Here is a 21,098-nt window from a genome sequence, read left to right as displayed (position 1 = left end):
CACTCTCACCCGCCTGCCCTCCCTGAGCGCAACAGCATTTCACCTGTTCTTTAACCTCTGTGTTGGAAGAATTTTAGATTTATGGAAAAGTTGCAAAGATTATACAAAGAAGCCCCATATACCTCCCACCCCTTTATACATCTTATGTAACTATGATACATTTGTCAAAACTAAAGGTAAGATCAGCTAAACTCAGAGCTCATTCAGATTGTGCCAGTTTTATGCTGATGCTCTTTTTTCAGTTCCTGGATATAACCCATTGCATTTAGACAATCCATTTTAAAAGAAAGGTGTGTGTGTTTTAAATTAGATTAACAGATCCTTATCTGCTATTTAACTTATTCTAAGATATAATCCACTTTTCCTTTTCTCATTTGGGCACGCTTAATTTAGGCAACTACTGCATTTCACTCATGGCTCCACCTACCCCTCTGCGGACACACGCCCGTTCCCTCACCCGGTGCCCCTCGCCAGCACGCAACCCCGCCGCGGCACAGCCTGCACACCCACGCTCGCCCCAGTGACAGGCCATCTGGGTATCTGTTAACTTCCTGGGCATTCTACGTTAGTTCTATGTTAGCTTTCTAGTCCTTGGGTACACATCCAACTGCTAGTCCTATGTTTCAAAGCCTCTCTAGATTTTTTCTAAGTTATGTTCTAATTTGTTATAATTGTATGAAAGTCATTTACTTATTGTTTCAACCGATCTTTGTCATGGGTCTACTGTTTTCCAGGCACTGTGCTGGATAATATGCTCATCACCGAATAGAATAATACAAGACACCCTCTCTGGTGAGGGAGACAGCCAGTAGACAAGAAAGTAAAAGCAGTTTCAGATTGTGGCAAGTGCTGCAAATGGGGAAAAAAACATTTTCAAGGAGACTGAATACCAGGGAGCCTACTTTAGAATTTGCAGTAGGTCAGGACTCTCTTACGAGGTGTCTTTTAAACTGAGACCCGAAGAAGGCAAGGTACAAGATTGCAAAGGTACGAGCAATGTTTCTTACGTAAGAGATAAATTAATGTTTCATAATGTTTAATATAAAGAGTGATACTGATGCCTTTAGTCTCAAGTCAGGCAAGGCATTCTGGGAGAAGGCAGGGAATTCTACAACTTTGAAGTATTGAGGGTGACTTAGAAGTTTGCAGAACCATCTATAAATAACCTAAACTTTAAAATTGTTTATATTTATCTTTTAAAATTTCTAGCTTAGAATGCTTTATAATCTATGTACAAAATAGTACAATAGGATATGTTTCTAATTTATGTATCTAAATCTATCTACATACAGACACACTACACACACTACACACACAGAGAGACACACATATATGGTGAGAGGGCTATCAAAACACTTTGGAAAACAACTCAGAGTGTGAATACGCCCCTCATCCCTGGTCCATCAGCATTGCCCAATTGTACCTCACTGCAGACACAGCTGCCATCTGTCTAGACCAGAGATTTCTGAACTTAGCTGCGTATCAGAATGACCTGGGAGGGGGATTAAAATTAGATTCTCGGACTTTCTCCCCAGCAGATTCTTACTAAGTCTGCGATGGAGCTCAGAAAACTAATACTAAAGAAAGAACTCTTTATATATCAATCAAGGCACGGGCAGGTTTGGGGACCACTGGTAAAAGATGAGACAGGAATGTGTTTTGTGGGTGCAGACAGCTGTATATTGAAATGCATATGGATGTAGGTCACCTGTACAGTTTTATCCTTCTCCTCATATCCAAACATGCTGTTTAAAGAGAAGGAAGCAAATGTTCCTCACTCGTCATCCACATTTTGCTTGCTGGACCATTGCTCAGACTGAATGCCCTGGATAAATGCTGTTTGTTGACTTGGAAAAGATTAAATAAAAAGGCTAACCTCCTTAACCTGGTTTATAACACAGCAAGGAGACACCATAAATGGCAGATGAACAGTCATCTAAAATATCAAACACTAAACATTTACAAAGTAATGAAGTATTTCTGACCTGGGACCAGAATGGTAATGGCTGTCTGTACCGCCTTCCGGATGATACTGTCTAAGGCAAACATCCAGTGTGGCTTGATGTTATGGTTCCGAAGAACTTTATTGACCTGGAGGAAGAGAGTGACACTTAGTCTACTTTAATTTTTAATTGCAAATAATTTAGCTGATGCAAGCATCTGGGTGGCGGTTTATCAACAAAATAAAAAGTTTTCTTCCCCTTGAGATGTCAGTAATTTATATCACCTGGAAAACATGTGAAAAGTTGCCACTTCAATTTAAAGTTCACTGAACCCCATGTAAGCCAATGAGTTGCCGTCTTTAAAGGAAAGGCATTCCTGTTAAATTGGGAGGGTGCTCTTTCAGGACTCAGAACACGCAGCTTCCGCCTTTCACGACATCTGCAGATTAGATGGCTCAGGAGGTAAAGGCGGGGAAAGAGTCGGAGGGCCTTTAGATAAAAATAAAAGTTTCCCTAAACGTTATGACTCTGCCGTCTAACCCAACCAAATGCTTCAGCACACTCTGGTGACGTGGAAAAGCAGGTGAAGGGGACAATGAGTGTGTGGTGCATGCCCGGACTTCCTTCCCACACCTCTTCACATCTCTGTAAGCGGGAGAATAATCTGTTAAAGTACTCCAGAAAGCTGTTCACATGAAAAAGTCTTTGTTGTCAGGGTATGTATGTATGCATGTATGTATGTATTTGGTTTCCGAGAGCACGTATTACACAGGTCTCAGTGCAGGAAATGCCCAACCACTGCTGTGTTTGCTTTTACAGCTCATCAGGTGCCAATGGCAAATCCGGATGCTTTTGAGGGTCCCCTGGGTCTTGGCCCCTCTGGAGCAGGCTGGGCCCAGGCTCCTGGATGAGGGGCAACTTCTGCATGGAATGTCCTGCCTCCCGTCACCTGAGGCATCAGGCACTTTGGCGACGCCCAGGGCCAGCTCCTCTTTCTCTGTTTGTGCACACTCAGGCTCCCACAGCCGGCTTTGGCTGGGAAGCTCATGAGGTTGGCGCACCAGCCCGGGGGCCCCGGGTGGCTGTGACTTCCCCTCTAGCCTAGAAGACAGGTTCTCAGGGTGGGCTGGAGTCGTGCCTTCCAAATCCTGGGAGCTGACCAGCCCACCTTCCATTGTTGCCCTTCTGCTTGAGGATGGCCCCTCTGAGGACTTAATGAGGAATTTCCAGGACCTGAGGTGGAGCAAGCAGTGGGGCTAATGGTGGGGGTGCGTGCTGACAAGCTGGGAAAGAGTGCTGTTAGTGCCTGGGTGTGGAGGGGCTGGGCCTTCAAGAAGCCTTCAGGGGGATGGGGTCTGTGGGTCCAGCCCTACCCAGGCTGGGCGCTAGTGACAAGGAGCTGGCTGCCCCCTCAGAGACGTGTGGGATGCCAGCCCCCTCTGGGGGACACCAGGGCTTTCCATTCTGGGGTTCCAGGGCAAGAGGGCATCCTCATCCTCACCCTCTCCTGCTCCTCTGAGGGGTAGGTGCTGGCCCACTTCTGGGGTAGGTACCAAGCTTGGCTCCTGTACACCTGGACTGTTCTCAGGCCCCTCGTCAGTGTCATCCTCTGGAGAGTCAACCTCACGGATGGCTCCCTGCTTCTGCAGTCACTCTGGCTGCTCAGCTGGGCCCTGTCGGAGGGTGTCTAGAGCTCGTGAGGAAGCAGGCTGCAGCACCCCCTCCCTGGCAGCATACTCCTGGTCCCAACTACCTCCAGAGAGAGGACTGACAACCTGGGTGGCACTTCTTTAGCTCAGGGTGGGGCAGGTCAAGGCTATGCTTTCGAGAAATGGCTAGTTCTTAGAAACAGCAAGTGCAGCCACCAGTTTCTCGGCGGACTGCACGCAAGGGTATCTTTTTAAAGTGACTAGTAATATTTCACACATTTCAACAGACACTGAAATAGATGTACGCATTATCTTTTTTAAATTGTGGTAAAATAAGCATAACATAAATTGATCATCTTAACCATTTGTAAGTGTGCAGTTCAGTGGCATCGAGTACAGTGACACTGTCGTGTTACCACTGTCCATCTCCGAAACTCTGTTCATCTCGCAAAACTGAAACCCTGTACCCATTCATTGTAACTCCACACTGCTCGCCCCCAGTCCCTGGCAGCCACCATCCTACTTCCTGTCCTGTGAATTACAGCTACTCTAGGTATCTTACCTAAGTGGAATCATACAGTATTTTTGTGACTGGCTTATTTCACTTAGTGTAATGTGTTAGAACTTCCTTTTTAAGGGTGAACGGTATTCCACTGTATGCATATGTATGCATTACCCTTTAAAAATGAATTTTATCATAAGGCTGAAAGGGGCTTATTTAAAATTTGGATTAGCTCCACTGACTGTTGGTTGGCACCGGCCTCTAAGAAAAGAGGCTGGTTTTCTGACAGGTGCCTGACTAGAGATCTTGAGGTGACCGAGCTGTGATCCCATAGCAACAACTGGAGTTCCAGTTGCCAAGTCCTGCCCCTGCAGCATCTTCATCAAAATCCCTGTCAGACGGGAATGGGTCAGAGGAGCCACGATGCAGTTCCTCACAGTAGTCGTTCCCAAGGAAGTGAAGCACTGCCCGGTGCTCACTTGCTCTCGGAAATCCTACCAGAACGAGTCTGTCCTGGTGCCTTCATCTCTTAAGGACCTTCCTGCTTACTTAACACTGGGTATAACATCTGGAAAATTAGAATGTTTCTCTCCAGAGTCACACACAGAAGATGAACGAGGGTCCTCAGGAACCATGACTTGCTCCTCAGAGCTTGTCATGAAACGTGTGCTACACAGGCCCCTCCCTCTGGGTGCGTTCCCATCCTGGGTGGTGGGTGAACATGTGACTGAGAGAGAGTGTGCGTGTGTGTGAGTGTGCCTGTAGCATTTAATACTAATGACAGGCTTTGCCAGTTGTTTTCATTTCCCATGACCTCAACCAAGTCAGGGGTCTCGTTCCCACTCACAATGTAGCCCAAAGACCAGGTGGCTTCACAGTCTAAGAGAACATCATTGTTTGTGGGAGAATTATAATTCAGTTTTAAATCAAGAATCATTTGAGGCTCTAAATATAATTGTCATACTTTCTACATAAAAGCAATAAATACATTAGGAGTAAATTAATTTTTGAAATTTAAATAAAATTACACAAAGTACTTCCATATTTGCATGAAAGCCACTGCCAAGAACTCTCTTATTTTATTTATTTATTTTTAGAGAGAGAGGAAGGGAAGGAGAAAGAGAGGGACAGAAACATCAATGTGTGGTTGCCTCTTGCACGTCCCATACTGGGGACCTGGCCCACACCCAGGCACGTGCCCTGACTGGGAATGGAACCAGCAACCCTTTGGTTTGCAGGCCCACACTCAATCCACTGAGCCACACCAGCCAGGGCAGAACTCTCTTATTTTAATTTCCTATACCTTGTAAAGACCTTCCAGCAATAGCTTCAGGGTTTTTTTGGTACAAAGTTCCACAGATAAGCCCCATTCAAAAATAGAAGATATGGGTTTGAATCAGGCTTTTGGAAGACTGACTTCTAGTTGGTGTTGCATAGCAGCTAAGTTTGAGAGAGAGGAATTGTCAGCAATGTGTCATTACATCATGTGTATTAATTTTCATTCACTAGTGCCCTATGCTCTGAAGTATATTGCTGGCCAGGAAATAGTGAATATTTATTAAACAAATATGTTTAAAATGTTCTGAATGGAAACCGTAGAAAAACTGAAAAAAAAATTTATTGGTTTTATTCAGCAGTGGCCATTCCAATCTGTATGGTCATTTTCTCAGTGACCACTAGATGGCATCTGTCCTACAGAATTAGAAAGTGCATGACTCAAGTGAGTTCTGTAGCTCAAGTCACCAAAAATAGTGACCCACTGCTTAATACGTAAGAACAAAGGTCAGCCCTGGAAGATGTTTGCAACTTTTGCTATGTTACACGGTGTTCAATTTTATGTGTATCTAACTTTGGAAGATGCAAATACAGAAAACAAATCTCACACTTACAAGCACACAAAACATCAACCACCTCACACTTCTCCAAAGAGAAGACAGTTCATTGAAATTATTGAAGAAAGCAAAGTGTCATCCTACTTTTTTCTGACTCATTTTAGCCAGAGCTTGTGGAGAAACTTGGGCAAAACTCCCACACTTACAGCATCCTGAAAACTGAAGAGTACCACCTGGACCTGGCTGATGCCGTGGCTGTCGAAGTCAAGCTCTAGCTTCAGCTTCGACAGTGTGGTGGCTATGATTTTGCGGTCGGTGGATCTCACAAACTCTCTGAGGCTCATGACCAGGGTTGTGACGTGCTCCCATTTTAGTTTCGGTTCCTCAGACCCCTGCAAATAAAAATTGTGTCATTCAGTCAGTGCTGCACACATCAGCACAGCCCGCCACTCCCACGGCTCCTGCTGGGAACGACTGGGCTTCCAAACGCTCCCCGCCAAGGAGGAAGACCCCGTTTGGATGATATGGCTCCTTCCCCTTCCACCTCCCTCCCCAAGAAATAATGAGACTTTGGGAGGAAGGGCACCTACCCCATGTGTTGGCTAATAGCCATGATACAGTCTGACGTACAAGCTTTGCCCAAGCAGAGACAGGTGGAGGCAGTAAGATTCTCGCTCTCAGAAATTTTAATCAGAAACCAAGGAGGGACTCAAGCAATAAGCCATAGGACCTCAAGCTCAAAGTCTCCCAGAGAAGGGTGTCATAAAACAGGGACAAGAGTACATCCAGTCATAAGGAAGCTGAAACCATGAAGTTGAGAATGACAATCAAGAATGATACAGAGAGAAGTGGACACGAACAGCAATGATACGCTGGAAGGCCCACAGCCACCAGGCCAGAGCAAAGACGCACAACATCCAGGAACCTGAAGCCCCTTGGAATCACACTCCGGGCTTGTCAAGGCACTGTGGTCGGATTCCTTAAGGGTCCACTTCCCTCCCTGCTGGGTCTCCACCTGCGTGTCCCCAGTACTTCAACTGCCCTTGAGTGTGTCAGTTCCTTGCAAATGAAAGGGGCTTGCTTCAAAGTCCGTCCTTGAAACGACTCCTTACCCATCCATGAGGCCATGAGTTATTAAGAATTGATCAATGGACTATTTTATATAGTAAAAATAAAAATACAATTTAAATAAATTCTCTTCTCAAGTTGAAATTTTTTTACTTTGCTCAAGGAACATTGCTTTCTTAAAGATGACATGGTAGGATGTTATTTACTCTCAGGATTTTTATTGTGCTTATTTCTATCTCATATTATAAATTCAATTATGGAATCATCAAAATTAAATTCCTCAACTGGGTTGTGAAAATCACAATTTCTAAGATTCTATCACAATAGAAGAGAAATGCCCCATCAAGTTCCTCCTCTCATATACTTTCATCTGAGCTTCATCTGGAAGCTCGCTCTCATACTTATGTTTGCAGGAGAAAAGATTATATTGCAGCTTGAAAGCTGTCATGAAGGAAATATTTTCAACTCAGACTGGGAACAATTACAAACTGTTTCTTTTCTTACCAAGAACTAAATGACCCCCAAAGTAAAGGTTCACAGGCAATATCATAATAACATGAAAATATGTTCAAGAAGAAAAATGTGTTATTCAGGAATTGGAAGCTTAGCTTAGTGAAAAATCATGTTTGTCAGCAGTTGAAATAGCAAGCATTTTTGACATTAGCATTGTTTTTACAACAGAAAAGCATGCTGCTCCTGATTTTTGGATGTGAGCGCCACTGTCCTACAAAGGAACACTGTCTACTCCAGGAAATGTATTCTCTCCTGTATTTCAGCCACTTACATAACCATTATTTGTGTCTTTACCTCCTATCTCCATGTGCATTCACTAACACGCTTGCATAAATGAGCTCCTTCATTATCACGTAAGCCTGATCACTACCAGAAGGTGGCATTTGACAGGGTGCCTTTTTCTAAGCATTCCTGGTGCCATCACAGAAGCTTCTGCAAAGGTGCTCTCTATTCTTTATAGTTTAAATTTCCTTAAAAACGATGAGTGGATGTCTCAGACTGTACATGCAAATGTGCAGTCTGAAGGACGCTACAGACTGAAAGGGCTTCTTGTGGGCTGTTTTCAGGACCCGACCAACATCTACACTTTGGTCTTGTTATTAAGGGTAGGTTTAAAAGTAAGGCTGTATCTAGAAATGTTTAATACAATGAAAAGAATTATTTCTATCTGGTGGTAGAAAAAAAGTAAAGGTAATAAATAATTGTTATTAGCCTGTTTGCCAACAACAATAATAATAGTGAACATTGGTGGAACACTTTCTATTACCATCTCAATTGCTCATGACCTTAGTTTTCCTTATAGTATTTTCTCTTTTTTGCAGATGAGGCAATTCAGAGAAATTAAATAGCTTGCCCAAATCACACAGCCTTTAATTTAAGGTGGTAGAACCAGGTCTCACAAATAGAGGCAAGCTGAGGCTGAGCCCACGGTCCCAGTCATTACATTCTTCTGACCCCAACAGCTGAAGCGCCAGCAGTTAAGCCTGGGCCAGGACCTGCTTCCCCACTAGGCTGTCAGGTGGTATCACACAAAGGAAAGGGTTCAGAGTCCTCAGCCGTATGACAGAAGGACCCTCGCTATTACTTGATGATTCTGGATTTAGCACGTGATTCTGACCAGCAGTTTCTGGTCCTCACTGGTCTTGCCCTATTGCTGCACCAAGGCATGCCCTCTGACAGTCTTTTAATAAGGTTTTCTTTCATTTCTCCATGTACGGAGAACATTCAAGTGTGCTTAAAAATGAGGAAATCGCAGAAAAATTGAATAGGATTAGCCAACATCAAAATTTAAGAATTTCAGCACAGTCATGGGAGTGAAATCTCTTGCTGGGCTCTGTGATGGGACAAGGGACAATGACAGTGCTCCAGGCTGGCTCTGCCCCAGTGGACATATGGTCCAGCAGGGGACGAGGAAAGACCCCAGGCAGACCTCTTCAGTGCTGGAAGAGCACACGCTCTGGGGATGAGCACTAGATTCAAGCAATCCCTGGGCTCCATCTTTCTGGCCTGAAACAGCCATCTTATACTAGTGGCCCCCGGGGAGCCCTTCAGTCCACAGTGGCCAAAAGTAATTCCCTCTGCACCTCCCCTTGCAATGCCACCCGCTCCCGCGCTTTATGTTTCTCCCAGCACTTGTCACCATCTGTCGCCCAGGAAGGAGAGCAGTGTGGTGGTTGGGAGTACAGACCCAGGAGCCAGACTGCCTGGCTCTGTCACTCAGACCTGTGTGGCCCAGGCAGGGTAATTGCCCCTCTGCAAAACGAGGGGGCTAGGAGAGACGGCCACGACTGCAGTGCTCCTGTCACGAGGGCTTAGATGAACAAGTGCCTGTGACATCCTAAGGAAAGCACTTGGCCCACAGAAGTTGCTTGTTATTGCTAATGGTTTAAAATTTATTCTTTTTACAATGCTTATTATGATTACATATTATAACTATATATGTTACCATGCAGGGTGGGGCAAAAATAGGTTTACAGTTTTGAGTACACGAACATAGTTTATTCTTGTATTATTTATTATTTTCCATGCGAGCACCTGTAAACCTACTTTGGCTCCACCCTGTATATTTATTGACATACTCACTCATTTTTTATGTTTGTCTTCCTCCTGTAGAATGATAACCTCAACAGGATGCAGGGTTTTTGGGGTTTTTTTTTTCAGTTTTGTTTGCTGTAGCGTCCCCAGTACACAGAACAGTGCCTGGCGTGTGGGAGATGCTCAGTATCTGTTGAACAAATGCACTGACCTCCCACTGCTGCCTGACTGCTCTTTCCATCTGAACTGGTTCCCCTTCCCATTTCACGCCAGCCGATGCTCAGTCCCACAGTGACAGGAAGGGAAGGCAAGAGAAAGCTAAAGGTTCAAGACGCTCCCGCGTCCTCCTACGCCTGGGCAGCACCCCAGGCCCTCATCCTGCCCCCACTGAGAGCCTTGGCTACCCCCATCCAAAGCCCCTCCTTCTTGGGCCTCGGAGTAACTACTCGAGGCAGTTTCCTTTAGGTCTCATGTCAGGGTTTTCCCAGAAAACAGATGGTGCTCATTTCAGTTCCTTCTATGGGATCAAAAGAGGTGGACAGTAGAAAACTCTGAAGGTGATGGAGTCAGCAGAGACACTTAGTGGGGTCTCAAGACAAAGATAAGCAGGGCTGAACAGCAAGAGCCAAGAAATGTGTGTGCACACTCACACACAAGCCCACCCGGTCCGTGCACGCCCCAGTCCAAGCCGAGGACAGATAAACTGCTGGACGGAGAAACTAAACACTGACCCAACTCCTCTGGTTCTGCCCTTTTTGCAGTTGCCTCCCCAGGTGAGAAGGGAGGGAACAAGGTCCATGCAGTCCACACCGATCAGGGAGGGCAGGTTGTAGCCACAGGAGCTGAAGCGCACAGACAAGTCCCTGGTGCCCATACGACAACTAAAACAGCACAAGTCCGGGACCGCGCGTGCCTGTGGGGGCGCATAGCCACAGGGGGCAGCCCAGGCAAGGAGATTCCTCCTCCCGTCTGTAAGCAGAACCCCAGGAAATCCATTCCCAGGTACTATGGGCTGGACCGTGTCCTCCTCCTCCCCAAATTCCTGTGTTGAAGCCCTAACCTCCAATGTGACTGTATTTGGAGACAGGATCTCTATGAGGTAACTAAGGTTAAATGAGACTGTAGGGGCGGGGCCCTAGCCCAGTGGGACTGACGTTCTTGTGGGACTAAGAAGAGGAAGAGACACCAGGGGTGCACAGAAAAAAAAAAAAAGCCGGGTGAGGACGCAGCGAGAAGGCTACCGCAGGCCAAGAAGAGAGGCCGCAGAAGAAATCGAACCTGCCAACTCCCTGCTCTTACACTTTCTGCCTCCAGACTGTGAAAAATAAGTGTCTGTCATTTAAGCTGCTCAGCCTGTGGTATTCTGTTATGGCAGAATGTATATGGCAAATCTTTAGCTTTGCTATAACAGAATTCTGTTACAGCAGACAAGTACAGGAGGGAACCAGAGTCTGATGGGCCGGCTTGGTGTTTTCACGCACTAACGGCCTCTAGCCCACTCTATCTATAATGACTGATTATTGCCCATCGCCCTCCACCCAAATGTGGCCCCCCAAGCACAGGGTCTCGGCTGTATCTGCAATGTTTCCTAAATGCTCAGAGGAGCGACTGTCAGAACTAATTCAAGAAGTTCATCACCAAGCCCTTATTATATGAAATGTTAAAGGGACTTATCTAAGAAAAAGAAGTAAAAAAGATGACAGTGAAAGGACAGCAAACTCACAGTTACTAAGAACCACACCTAAAACAAAAGCAAACTAAGAGGACAGCTAGATCAGGAGTGAACCATAGAAATGAAGATCACATGGAGGGTTAGCAACAGGGGAGTGGGAGGAGGAGAAGGGGGGGGAAGGTACAGAGAATAAGTAGCATAGATGGTAGGTAGAAAATAGATAGGGGGAGGGCAAGAATAGTATGGGAAATACAGAATCTAAAGAACTTGAGACACGTGTTCATGAACTAAAGGGGGGGATGGTGAGGGAGGGGGGTGCAGGGTGGAGGGGAATGAAGGGGGGAAATAGAACAACCGTAATGGCATAATTAATAAAATATATTTAAAAAAAAGAACTAGCAGTTCACGTTGCTCAGTGTTTGTTGATTGGCTGAATGAACAAATGAAAAGTAAAAGAGGCTCAGAGGGACTACAGGGAACTTCATCCACATGAAAACTTCGCTTTTGATTTAAAGATAGCTAAGTGCTTAAAACTGGGGATCCTGCCCGAGGGGTTTGCCCGTTTTCCCCTCTGGGGTGGGTCTGCTGTGCCCCATGAGCGCTGCCGCTTCCTCCTGTCTCCACGTCTCCCGTGGCAACCCCCACTGCCTCCCGCAGTTAGAGAACGTCAGCTCTGGGGACGCAAGGTCTCCAGGAGAGGTTTTACCTGCGCCAAAGACTCCATTAAGTTCCTCACAACTTTGTCTTGGTCCTCCTTCAGGATCCTGTGAAGGGTGGCCCGTCTTTCGCTGTCCTTCCTCAGCAAAAAGAACCCGGAGTCTTTTTCCTCAGGAGAAGGTGGGGCGCTGTGGTCCTCAAAATTTTCGTCTGGAATGCTGTAATAATTTACACCGTTGCATAAATCACAGCTGCCTTTAGAAAAGGACACACAATGCACTTCTTTTACCCAATGTAAGTCGGGTCTTTACCCCAGAAAGAGGGTCCGCATTCCTTTTACATCCTTCTCTCCGCAGGACTTGGCTCTGGTTTTGAAAGAGAAGGGGTCCACCTTCAGCTCCGTGTCGGGGGAAACCGAGCCGTACTCACTGCTGCTGCTCGTGTCCTCCACCAGGACGGGCACCGGCAAGGACACGCTCCGCAGGTATTCTGCTTGTCGGGAGGGGAAGACGGTTAATGTCTGAAAAACGCAGGCACACTGGAATTCCCACGGGAGAGGGCAGTGTCAGCTGTCAAGTGTCTCCTGCCAACGTAAGAGGCTGGTCACCACATCCCCCCGTGCCCATTACATGACCACGCTGGGGGGCTGGCGAGGAAAGGGTCCCCCGGACCCTGTGAGGAGTATCTCAGGGGCATGAAACAGTGGAGGGAGCACCAGGCCCAGTGTGTCTTGGGTTCCCATTCTTTTATTTTTATTGCCCCCATCAAACTTTAGAAAGGTCATTTACAGATTTCACCTCTGTTTTCGTATCTGTAAAATAAAGGACACAATTCACAATTTTTAAACCATGTTCCTCTGAGGTTCGAGGGTCCACCTTAGCATCTGGGAGCTGTTTTGCATGGGGTGAGTGAGTAGGGTACCGTGATTCTAGAATGCAGCTGCCAACCGTGTTTCACCAGAATGGGTTCTCCGCTAAACAGACTTCAGAAGCCACCGGACTAGATGATCTCTTCCCTACTTCTCAGATACTCTGATTCTATGGCAAACAGGGCTTTTCACTTATTTTGATGGAGTCTGAGTTGGCCCAAGAGAAGCTGCCTCATTTCATCAAATCCTGGTTTTAAAGAAAGTAATTTTTGCCAGGAGCGTCTTTATCTAACAAGTGTCCCAATACCACAAACACCTTTTACTAAACGAGGCAGAAGTCAAATTGTAAAAAAGGAAATCCGGTTTCTCAGAATCCCCCTTTTTACTGAATTCCTTTTGGACTGGCTGAGTCCACAACTGCCCCCACAGACGTGGGATGCTTCCCCTGCAGTGGACTCCTGACTCTGCCCACTGAGACTGCAAATCAGTCGTTATTTACAGCCAGGAGGTGACTGAGGAGAAGCCACTTTTCCAAGACCACCCAGTCAACAAGTGAACTCCAACCCTTGCGCTCACCCTCTTCATTTTGACTCTAAAATCTTAAGATCCCATAGTATCTTAGTGAAGTTAAACTCTCGAGCCAGAGCAGAGCCCAGAGTTCTCTTGAATGACCTTGAGCATGAAGGGTGAGTGGGCATGTGGGAAATGTGACTGACTCTGAGTTCAGCAGATTTACACCTTCTGCCTCATGCTTATTCTAAGACACAGGTTCACGGAGAGGGCCTGTGGGCAGAACTGTTGGCTGAAATCCTCTCCCTCTCTCCCCAAGTGCATATAGTTGAGTTCACATAATTTAAGAGAGAGTGTGTGTGTGTGTGTGTGTGTGTGTGAGAGAGAGAGAGAGAAGAGAATCTGTTTCCTACACCGCAAACCACGTGGAAGGGATAAAACTACCACAGGTTGAGTTTCTGGGCACGACTTTAGGCTTTAGTATATTTAAAAAATTCTGTCCTCAGAACCCAATCTGTGAAGCAGGTATCACTGCCAACACAGAACACCAGGTGAAACAGGTAATCACTGCACGTCACCCGTTCAGAAAGAGGGATCAGGCGGGATCAGAACCGACTTCTGCACAACTTGAAGTGAGTGCCCATTCCACGGCACCTTCCGACAGCGGGCTGGTCGGAAAGCTGCGGAGCACTCCGCGGGTTCTACCTCGTGAAAACACAGCGACTGCCTCCCAGAGTCCCGGCTGCCCACAGGGAACGAGGAGAGGGAGAGGGCTCTCCTCTGAGTCCTCAAGCTCAGAGGTGAAGATGAAAAACCGGAGAGGCGGGGGCTGAGAAACAGTGACTACCGCGTCTCCGCTCTAGGCTGACGGCTTTGAGGCGCCCAAGGGACCTGCAAAGACCTGCCCTGGAGTGGGGAATAACACACTTTAATCTCACAATGTACACGGAGTGCCCCACCCCCACCACAGTATTTGATCAACAAATCATGCAACTTAGGCAAATGCAAAACTGCGGTCATTCCTTTGTTATTCCCTGAAATAATCTAGTTGCTCTTCCTAGAGTAAATTTATCTTCCCAGTTATGATCTGCAAAGTCAGTATTAAAAACAAAACAAAGGCCCTGGCTGAGTATCTCAGCTGGTTAGAGTGTGGTCCCGATGGGCCAAGCTTGTGGGGTTTGACCCCTGGTCATGGCACACATACAAGAATCAACTGACAAATGCATAAATAAATGGAGCAACCAACTGATGTTTCTCTCCCTTTCTCTCTAAAATCAATAAACAAAACAAAAACAAAACAAAACAAAACACAACTACTCCTGACCACTTAAAACTAGAGAGAACAGACAACCCCAAAGATGACAGCGCACGGTGTCTGACACTGAGATTTTCCTCAAGAAATCCACTGGGTGGCCAACTGGTTCTGAGATAAGGAAGTGTGGACTCTACTCGAATGGAAGATTTCAAAAATATAAACACCGCCTTGCATTTAGGGAGGAACAACTGAAGCTTCCCTCACGAAAGAGACGGGGGAGGGGTTTCCAACAGAATGGGCCCAGCCCGGATTGCAGCTGCACACGGTCCCCAACAGCCGCCCACGTAGGCAGGGAGTGGAGGGGGAGCCTATCTGATGGGCGATCTAGAGGGATCACCAAGCTTCAGCTCAGTGGAAAATAAGACAACAAACTCACCATTTGATCCAGGTGAAAGGGCTGTGGGAGGAAAAGCAAAGAGCAACATAAACACATTGGGTTTGTTGTTAGACTGAGAAATCAGACGAAGTGGGGACCTGACATGGGAATCGATGTCCTTTCCAAGCGTTCAACCTGCCCATCCCCATCCCACACAAACAGCAAAACTGCCCACAACAAATAGACCATTTACTTGTTTCTTCTCTCAGAAATGAGCTGCGGCAATTATTGCAAATATACAATTTATATTTTTGCGCTGCTGTTTACTTATAACCGGTGATCCTTTTTTGGGGGGGGGGTGAAAGGGGTTAATTATTCAGAAAAACATTCTGTAAGAGGCCATGGGTATTTATTTTTTACTGCTTAAAATTAAAAGAACATTTTCCAAACAGCTTGGAAGTTTAACAGCTCAGCTCTGTAATAGCTCTGTAACCCATCAGTGGTAATTTGAAGTTTTGGCTCTAAAAGGCTGTGTTTCACCCCTTTTACCCTTTACCCTTTGTATATCAGGAATGCTACAGACATGCTACATATCAGGAATGCTCAGAGAGTTTTACACACCTACTAACCAGGTGATGGCAGACGATTATGCACAAGACCCTGGCATTTGTGAGGGTGGTGGTAGCACAGCTTCCTGGCACTGAAACCGTGCCAGTGTTTACACCATCCCCAGTGATGGCTACAGACAGACTGGCTTACCTGAAACACTGTCCATCTCAAAAAAGCTTAGGATTTCACGACTCTGACCCATATCCTCCTCAGGGCAACCACGTACCTGAAAGCTTAGGTTGTGTCTTTTTCTTCTTGCTTGAAACTTTTAGGAACTCATCAACGAGCAAGTCGTTAGCATAGGCTCTCTTATCAGGGTCTGGCTCAAAACACTTCAGGATGAAAGCCTTGGCCTCTGCTGACATGCACTCCGGGATCTCCGGGTGGACTTTAAACATCCCCACCTGTGATATGGCAGAAAGTGACTTCTGGGTGACATCTCATTACATGAGCTCCAGGTTTCATAACTTGGTCTCTTGGTGCAACCAAATCTTTCACCACATACTACCAACGCACGGGTTTTCTCAAAGTGAGATGGGATCTTTTTTCTGTAGATTACAGAAAGTTTCCAGAGTGCTTTGGTAACTAGTTTAAGACAACAGACGGCACTATGAAGTAATTCAATCCAAAAAGCTTTAGGGCACGTTAGCATGCTGGCAAGCAGAAGAGGCATTTTCAACCGGGACCACTCTGTGGCCGTAACAGCCAAGTGCCAGGAACTGTGCTTTGGCTTTTCCCATTTTCAGTCAGCGCCTCTCACCGAACCCTCCCAATAACCCTGTGCATTCAACATTACACCCGTTACACAGTGAGGAAGATGAGGCCCGGGGGAGTCGGGCTCTACGGTTATCAAAAGGCAGGTCTGGGATCTGAACCTTACTGTGTTTGGCTCAGAGTCTGTGTTCTTTTCCTCATGCCATGAGTTACGAACACTTCCCTGTCTCAAGTCGCCTACATTAAAAATACTTTAAATTAAATAGACTTTTTATAACAATTTCAATTTTATTCTCACTGCTGCCATTCTAAACATGTTTCTCAATGTTTTCACGTATCTAGTACAGAGAAAATTTTCTAAGGGATCTTTTTTTGTTATATAGGTTATATAAATGTATTAGTACATTGAGAACAACATACAGTTATTTGTAATATTTACACAGCCTTTACTATTCTCAGTGCTTTGCACATATCTGATATATTCCTCAAAAAATATTTGCCACATAAGTAGTATGTTTATATCCATTTTTGAGATGAGGAAACTGATGTAAAAGAAGGCTGGTGATTTGACTGGGCTGGAACCTGTAAATTGGAGCCAGAGCCTACAATCTCATCCAACGCACATCATATAATGATCTCTGCACCGACAGGTAACGTTGCAGCATTTGCGAGTGAAGTCCTAGGCAGTGGTAAAAACCTGAAACTTTGACCGGGAAGAGAAAGCCACTCACTCATGTCAGAAAAGGCAGCTCTCACTGCCCTTCAGGTCTGGTGACACTGGATCAGCAGTATCCCGTCCCACCGTCTTCAAGCTTAAAGTCAGCCTGGCTTTGTACAAAGCAGTGGTGTGTAACACGACCCCTCATCAGAGGCTGTTCACAAATGCAGTGAGTGCTGAAAACATGCTCAGTGGCAGGGGAAGAAATAAATAATGATCAAGAGTCCTCTGCCTTAGAGAACAGAAGACATGTGAGTTTTACTTCTCAGGAAACAAGTTCTCAGTTTAAACTTCCCTCTGGCTTGGTGCGTGGCCAGTGACAACAGCAGGGACTCAGATTCGGAAGCGGTGGCCCAGGGCTCTCGGCCTTATTTTGGTATCAGATGCTTATCCTTTTGGGAGGTGGGGCTGCTTCCCTCTCCGCCAGAGTTGCTAACAGGCTAGTAGCGTATGTATCTGAGGCTAAGACTGGTGTACTTATAATAGCAATCATGCCCTTTTTTCAATGGAGGTTTCAAACTTTTATGATAAAGAAGTAAAGGGAAATTTTGCTTTCATTTAATATTTAAATGGGTAACAAAATGTTCTCATATCTCCCTTTGTGGAAGATTTCCATACTGGGTTTCCCAAAGAGCTGAAGTCATCTTCCATGGATGGTGTGAACAGGTGGTCAATGGAAGGTACAACTAATGCACTTTACAGCTGAGAAAACTAAGGGGGACAGATCCTCCATCTGAGGCATACACATTGGTGGAGGGGAGTGAACCTGCCTGAACTTTAACATGCTCTCGGATAGTGCTTACTTAGTTAGGCTCCTTGCCTTTTGCCTGAAAACATATGACATACACAAATGGAATACCCAGTAGCTTTGTCCATTGGTTTATAAGGTATTTAAGACATATGAAATGTGACCTTGAACATAGCTGCTTGTGGTTCTCCCAGTTCATAAAAGGGTGGTTTTCCGGTGGCCATTTCAATGATGGTACAGCCCAAAGACCAAATGTCTGCTGCCTTTCCATAGCCTCTTGGTCCTTTATCTATTATTTCTGGTGCCATATACTGAAGGGTGCCTGGAAAGAATTCAAACACAGTTCCACTTTAAAAGAGAAAACAAGCAAATATACAAAAATGACGGTTTCAATTTCTCTACATAAATAAGACAACTTATAAAAGCATGATTCAGGTCTTAATGTCTCATCTTTTTTGAGTTCCAGTTTTCTCTGCTGTTAAAAAAAAAGAGAGAAAATAGCAGTCTTTGTAATGGATTTTATTAGTGATACAAGAATAGTTTACCAATATTATCTGGTTATGAACAGATATTTTCTAATTTCTTAAATACTATAATTAAGGCATCATCCCACTGGGACCTCTTAGAAACTTCTAACAACTGGTCATCTGAGAACAGAGAATACATCAACACATTTTCTAAAATCAGTTTTTCAAGCACATGAAAACTCTTATTATGTATACTTCTATTTTTTTCCAAGAAAAGTTTAGGTCATTCATCCATTTCCTTAGAAATTACTGATTTAAATGCTTAATCCTTCTGTTTTCATTCTTATTTCTAAATCATTAAAGCAGGAAGATTCTAAAAGCTATTGTTAGAAATAACATAAAAGTATAAATCAAATATATGTGGTTCTGCAGTGCGCCCATGTCCACGGAACAACAGGTCTGACAGGCTGAACGCAGGTCACGAGCCATCAGTGCAGACCAATCACCAGACTCTGAGTGAAGAAGAAAGAATAAAGTGAAAAAGAGGGACTTAAAAGGCTGTGTGGAATTAGAGTTGAAGAATGCAGTATGATTAAAAGAGCATTAAGTGGGGAGCCGAGATTCTGTGGTTCTAGTTCTGTTCTGGTACATCTGCGATGAACACTCAAGCGCAGTTGTATCGCTGGCTCAGATGAGAGGCTGCGTGTGCCTTTCTAACACCTGCTGCGGTGATTCCCTGGAAGTCTCGAAATGAGAACGGAGTGTGAACAGAGAGAGATTACTGTCACATCCCCTGCTTCGGATATACTCATACAAATGATATAATCAGCAAACAGGAACTCATCCAAGATGCCATCTTGGATTGTTTCAAATCCTGAGGCATTTGCCAAAAGAGCAAGTCACTATTTTCTGATTTATAACCAGTGACAGACATTTCAATAAATACAGACAACACCTTTTATGAATGCCCGTGCACGATTTGTAGGTGAAAGCTGCTATGCAAAATTCCTCTCAGTTGTTCCGACGAAAATCCACTGTTATGCGCTAGAAACTGGCTGTTGTCATGAAAGCAAATAAAGTATATTAACTTCGTCAAATGCTGTCATTTTGGCAGGTTTATCCTCCAGACCTCATCATTTCATGGCAGTAGCTCGTTATGTTCATGTTCACATACACTACACACATCTGCTCTCAGTTTAAATCAGCAAAATTACTGGACGGAAGCATTTCACCTGGCCAAGGATAAGGTAACCACGCTCCTCAAATCACTACCCTTGGTGACTTATCTTCATTTATAGCTTTCTCCAACATAATTATTTTTAAAAAGATTTTATTTTTAGAGAGAAGGGACAGGAGTGAGAAAGAGAGGGAGAAAAACACCAATGTGTGGTTGCCTCTCATGTACCCCCTATGGGGGACATGGCCTGTAACCCAGGCACGTGCTTTGACTGGGAATTGAACCAACAACCCTTTGGTTCACAGGCCAGTGCTCAATCCACTGAGCTACACCAGCCAGGGCTGATTTTTTTATAATGTAAATAAAATCAAATGGTCTTTAAAAAATATATATTGGAGCTCACTGCTCCTTTTTGTTGTCTCTTGGTCGAAAATAGGGTTAAGGAGAAAATCTGAGTAGGAATCACAACTGACCAACAATAGAGTGAATTGAAAAAAACTGAGTTGTCCAATTTGACAATAAATTATGCAATGTTTTCATTCATTAGATAATATTTCAAAACACATTCTCTGTCATTCGTGTTTAATCATCCCCCACTGAGCAAATGCCAATAAGAACAGGTTAGGTCTTGTGTTCATACCTGCTCTCTATATTCCACAAATGCATGACACATAATATTTTATATAAAGAGCTTCAAGCCAATCTGGGGAGCTACTATAGCTTAGTAGCTAAAAGCTTAAATTCTGACATCACACTCTGTCCATTCATGAATTCATCCACTTGGCTGTTCTATAGCGAAGGCCTACTATGGGCCAGGCACTGTTCCAGGCACTCGGAACACAGCTGTGGAGGAAACAGAAATCCCTGCGCTTGTGCAGCTGACACTTTTGCAGTGGGAGACAGATAATAAACTACAGCATAATAACTAAGTAAATTATGTATTATGTTAGGAAATTATGTGTTATGACAAAAAAGAAGAGCAAGAAAAGGGTAGCAGGAATGCCCAGGGAGGGCTGCCATGGAAACAGGGAGGGCCTCACCAAGATGACATCTGAGTACATAAGACTTAAAGGAAGAGAGGGACACAGACCTGCAGAGAGCTGGGAGAAAAGTGTCACTAGCTGAAAGAAAAGCAAGTGCAAAGGCCCTGCGGCATGATGAAGAAATGTAGGAAGGCCTATTTTTCTGGACAGAATGAACAAAGGCAGAAGAGTAAGAAATGAGGTCCAAAAGGTAATAGACTCCGAATCAGGTCGGAGCCTCATCTACCCCTGTAAGGACTTGGGCATTTGTTTGCTCTGAAATAAGTAGAAAGCCACTGAGGTCTCTGGTGACAGGGTTTCAGTTATGTTTTGAAAGGATCACTCTGGCTGTGACTGAGAACAGACAGTAGTGGGCCAGAGAGGAAGCGGGGGGAACAGGAACAGGCCATTGAGGAAATGCGGGTGAGAAATGAGGGTGGTGGCCGTGGAGGCGCTGAGGAACTGCTCCAGCTGTGGACACACCTGGAAGGCAGAGCCAGCAGGTTTCCCTGACGGACTGGGTGGGAGTGTGGGAACAGAGGCACCATGGGTGATTCCAAGTTTGGAGTGGCCAATCAATGAGGAAAAGTGTGGGTGGAATAGCTCTGGGAGAAGTTCATTAATTCCACTTGGCATGTTAAATCTAGTTTGAATTGTGGCTCTATTACTAGCTTTGTGACCTTGGGCAAATTACTTAACCTTTTTGAACCTTTATTTTCTCCCCACCAGCTGGGATAAGGATTAGGTCTGGATTTCAATAAAAT

General features: G+C 45.1%; 1 protein-coding gene across 2 annotated transcripts in view; it reads right to left on the bottom strand.

Moving 5' to 3' along the window:
• Window positions 1–21,098, bottom strand: part of MAP3K5 (mitogen-activated protein kinase kinase kinase 5) — a 175,895-nt gene that overhangs the window by 14,621 nt on the left and 140,176 nt on the right. Inside the window, exons 19-25 of one of the 2 annotated variants that reach the window (XM_053664821.1) lie at window positions 17,833–17,990; window positions 15,715–15,892; window positions 14,940–14,960; window positions 12,182–12,359; window positions 11,920–12,088; window positions 6,133–6,318; window positions 1,986–2,091 (exon numbers count right to left, since the gene is read on the bottom strand). In XM_053664821.1, coding sequence (XP_053520796.1) covers window positions 1,986–2,091; window positions 6,133–6,318; window positions 11,920–12,088; window positions 12,182–12,359; window positions 14,940–14,960; window positions 15,715–15,892; window positions 17,833–17,990 — 996 coding nt within the window. The remainder of the gene's footprint in view (window positions 1–1,985; window positions 2,092–6,132; window positions 6,319–11,919; window positions 12,089–12,181; window positions 12,360–14,939; window positions 14,961–15,714; window positions 15,893–17,832; window positions 17,991–21,098) is intronic. The other variant, XM_053664820.1, reaches the window with a different exon arrangement.

This window comes from Artibeus jamaicensis, unplaced genomic scaffold, assembly GCF_021234435.1.
Source record: "Artibeus jamaicensis isolate MK-2021 breed Jamaican fruit bat unplaced genomic scaffold, CSHL_Jam_final contig_387, whole genome shotgun sequence".
NCBI lineage: Eukaryota > Metazoa > Chordata > Mammalia > Chiroptera > Phyllostomidae > Artibeus > Artibeus jamaicensis.
This window is presented reverse-complemented; position numbering and strand designations above follow the sequence as displayed.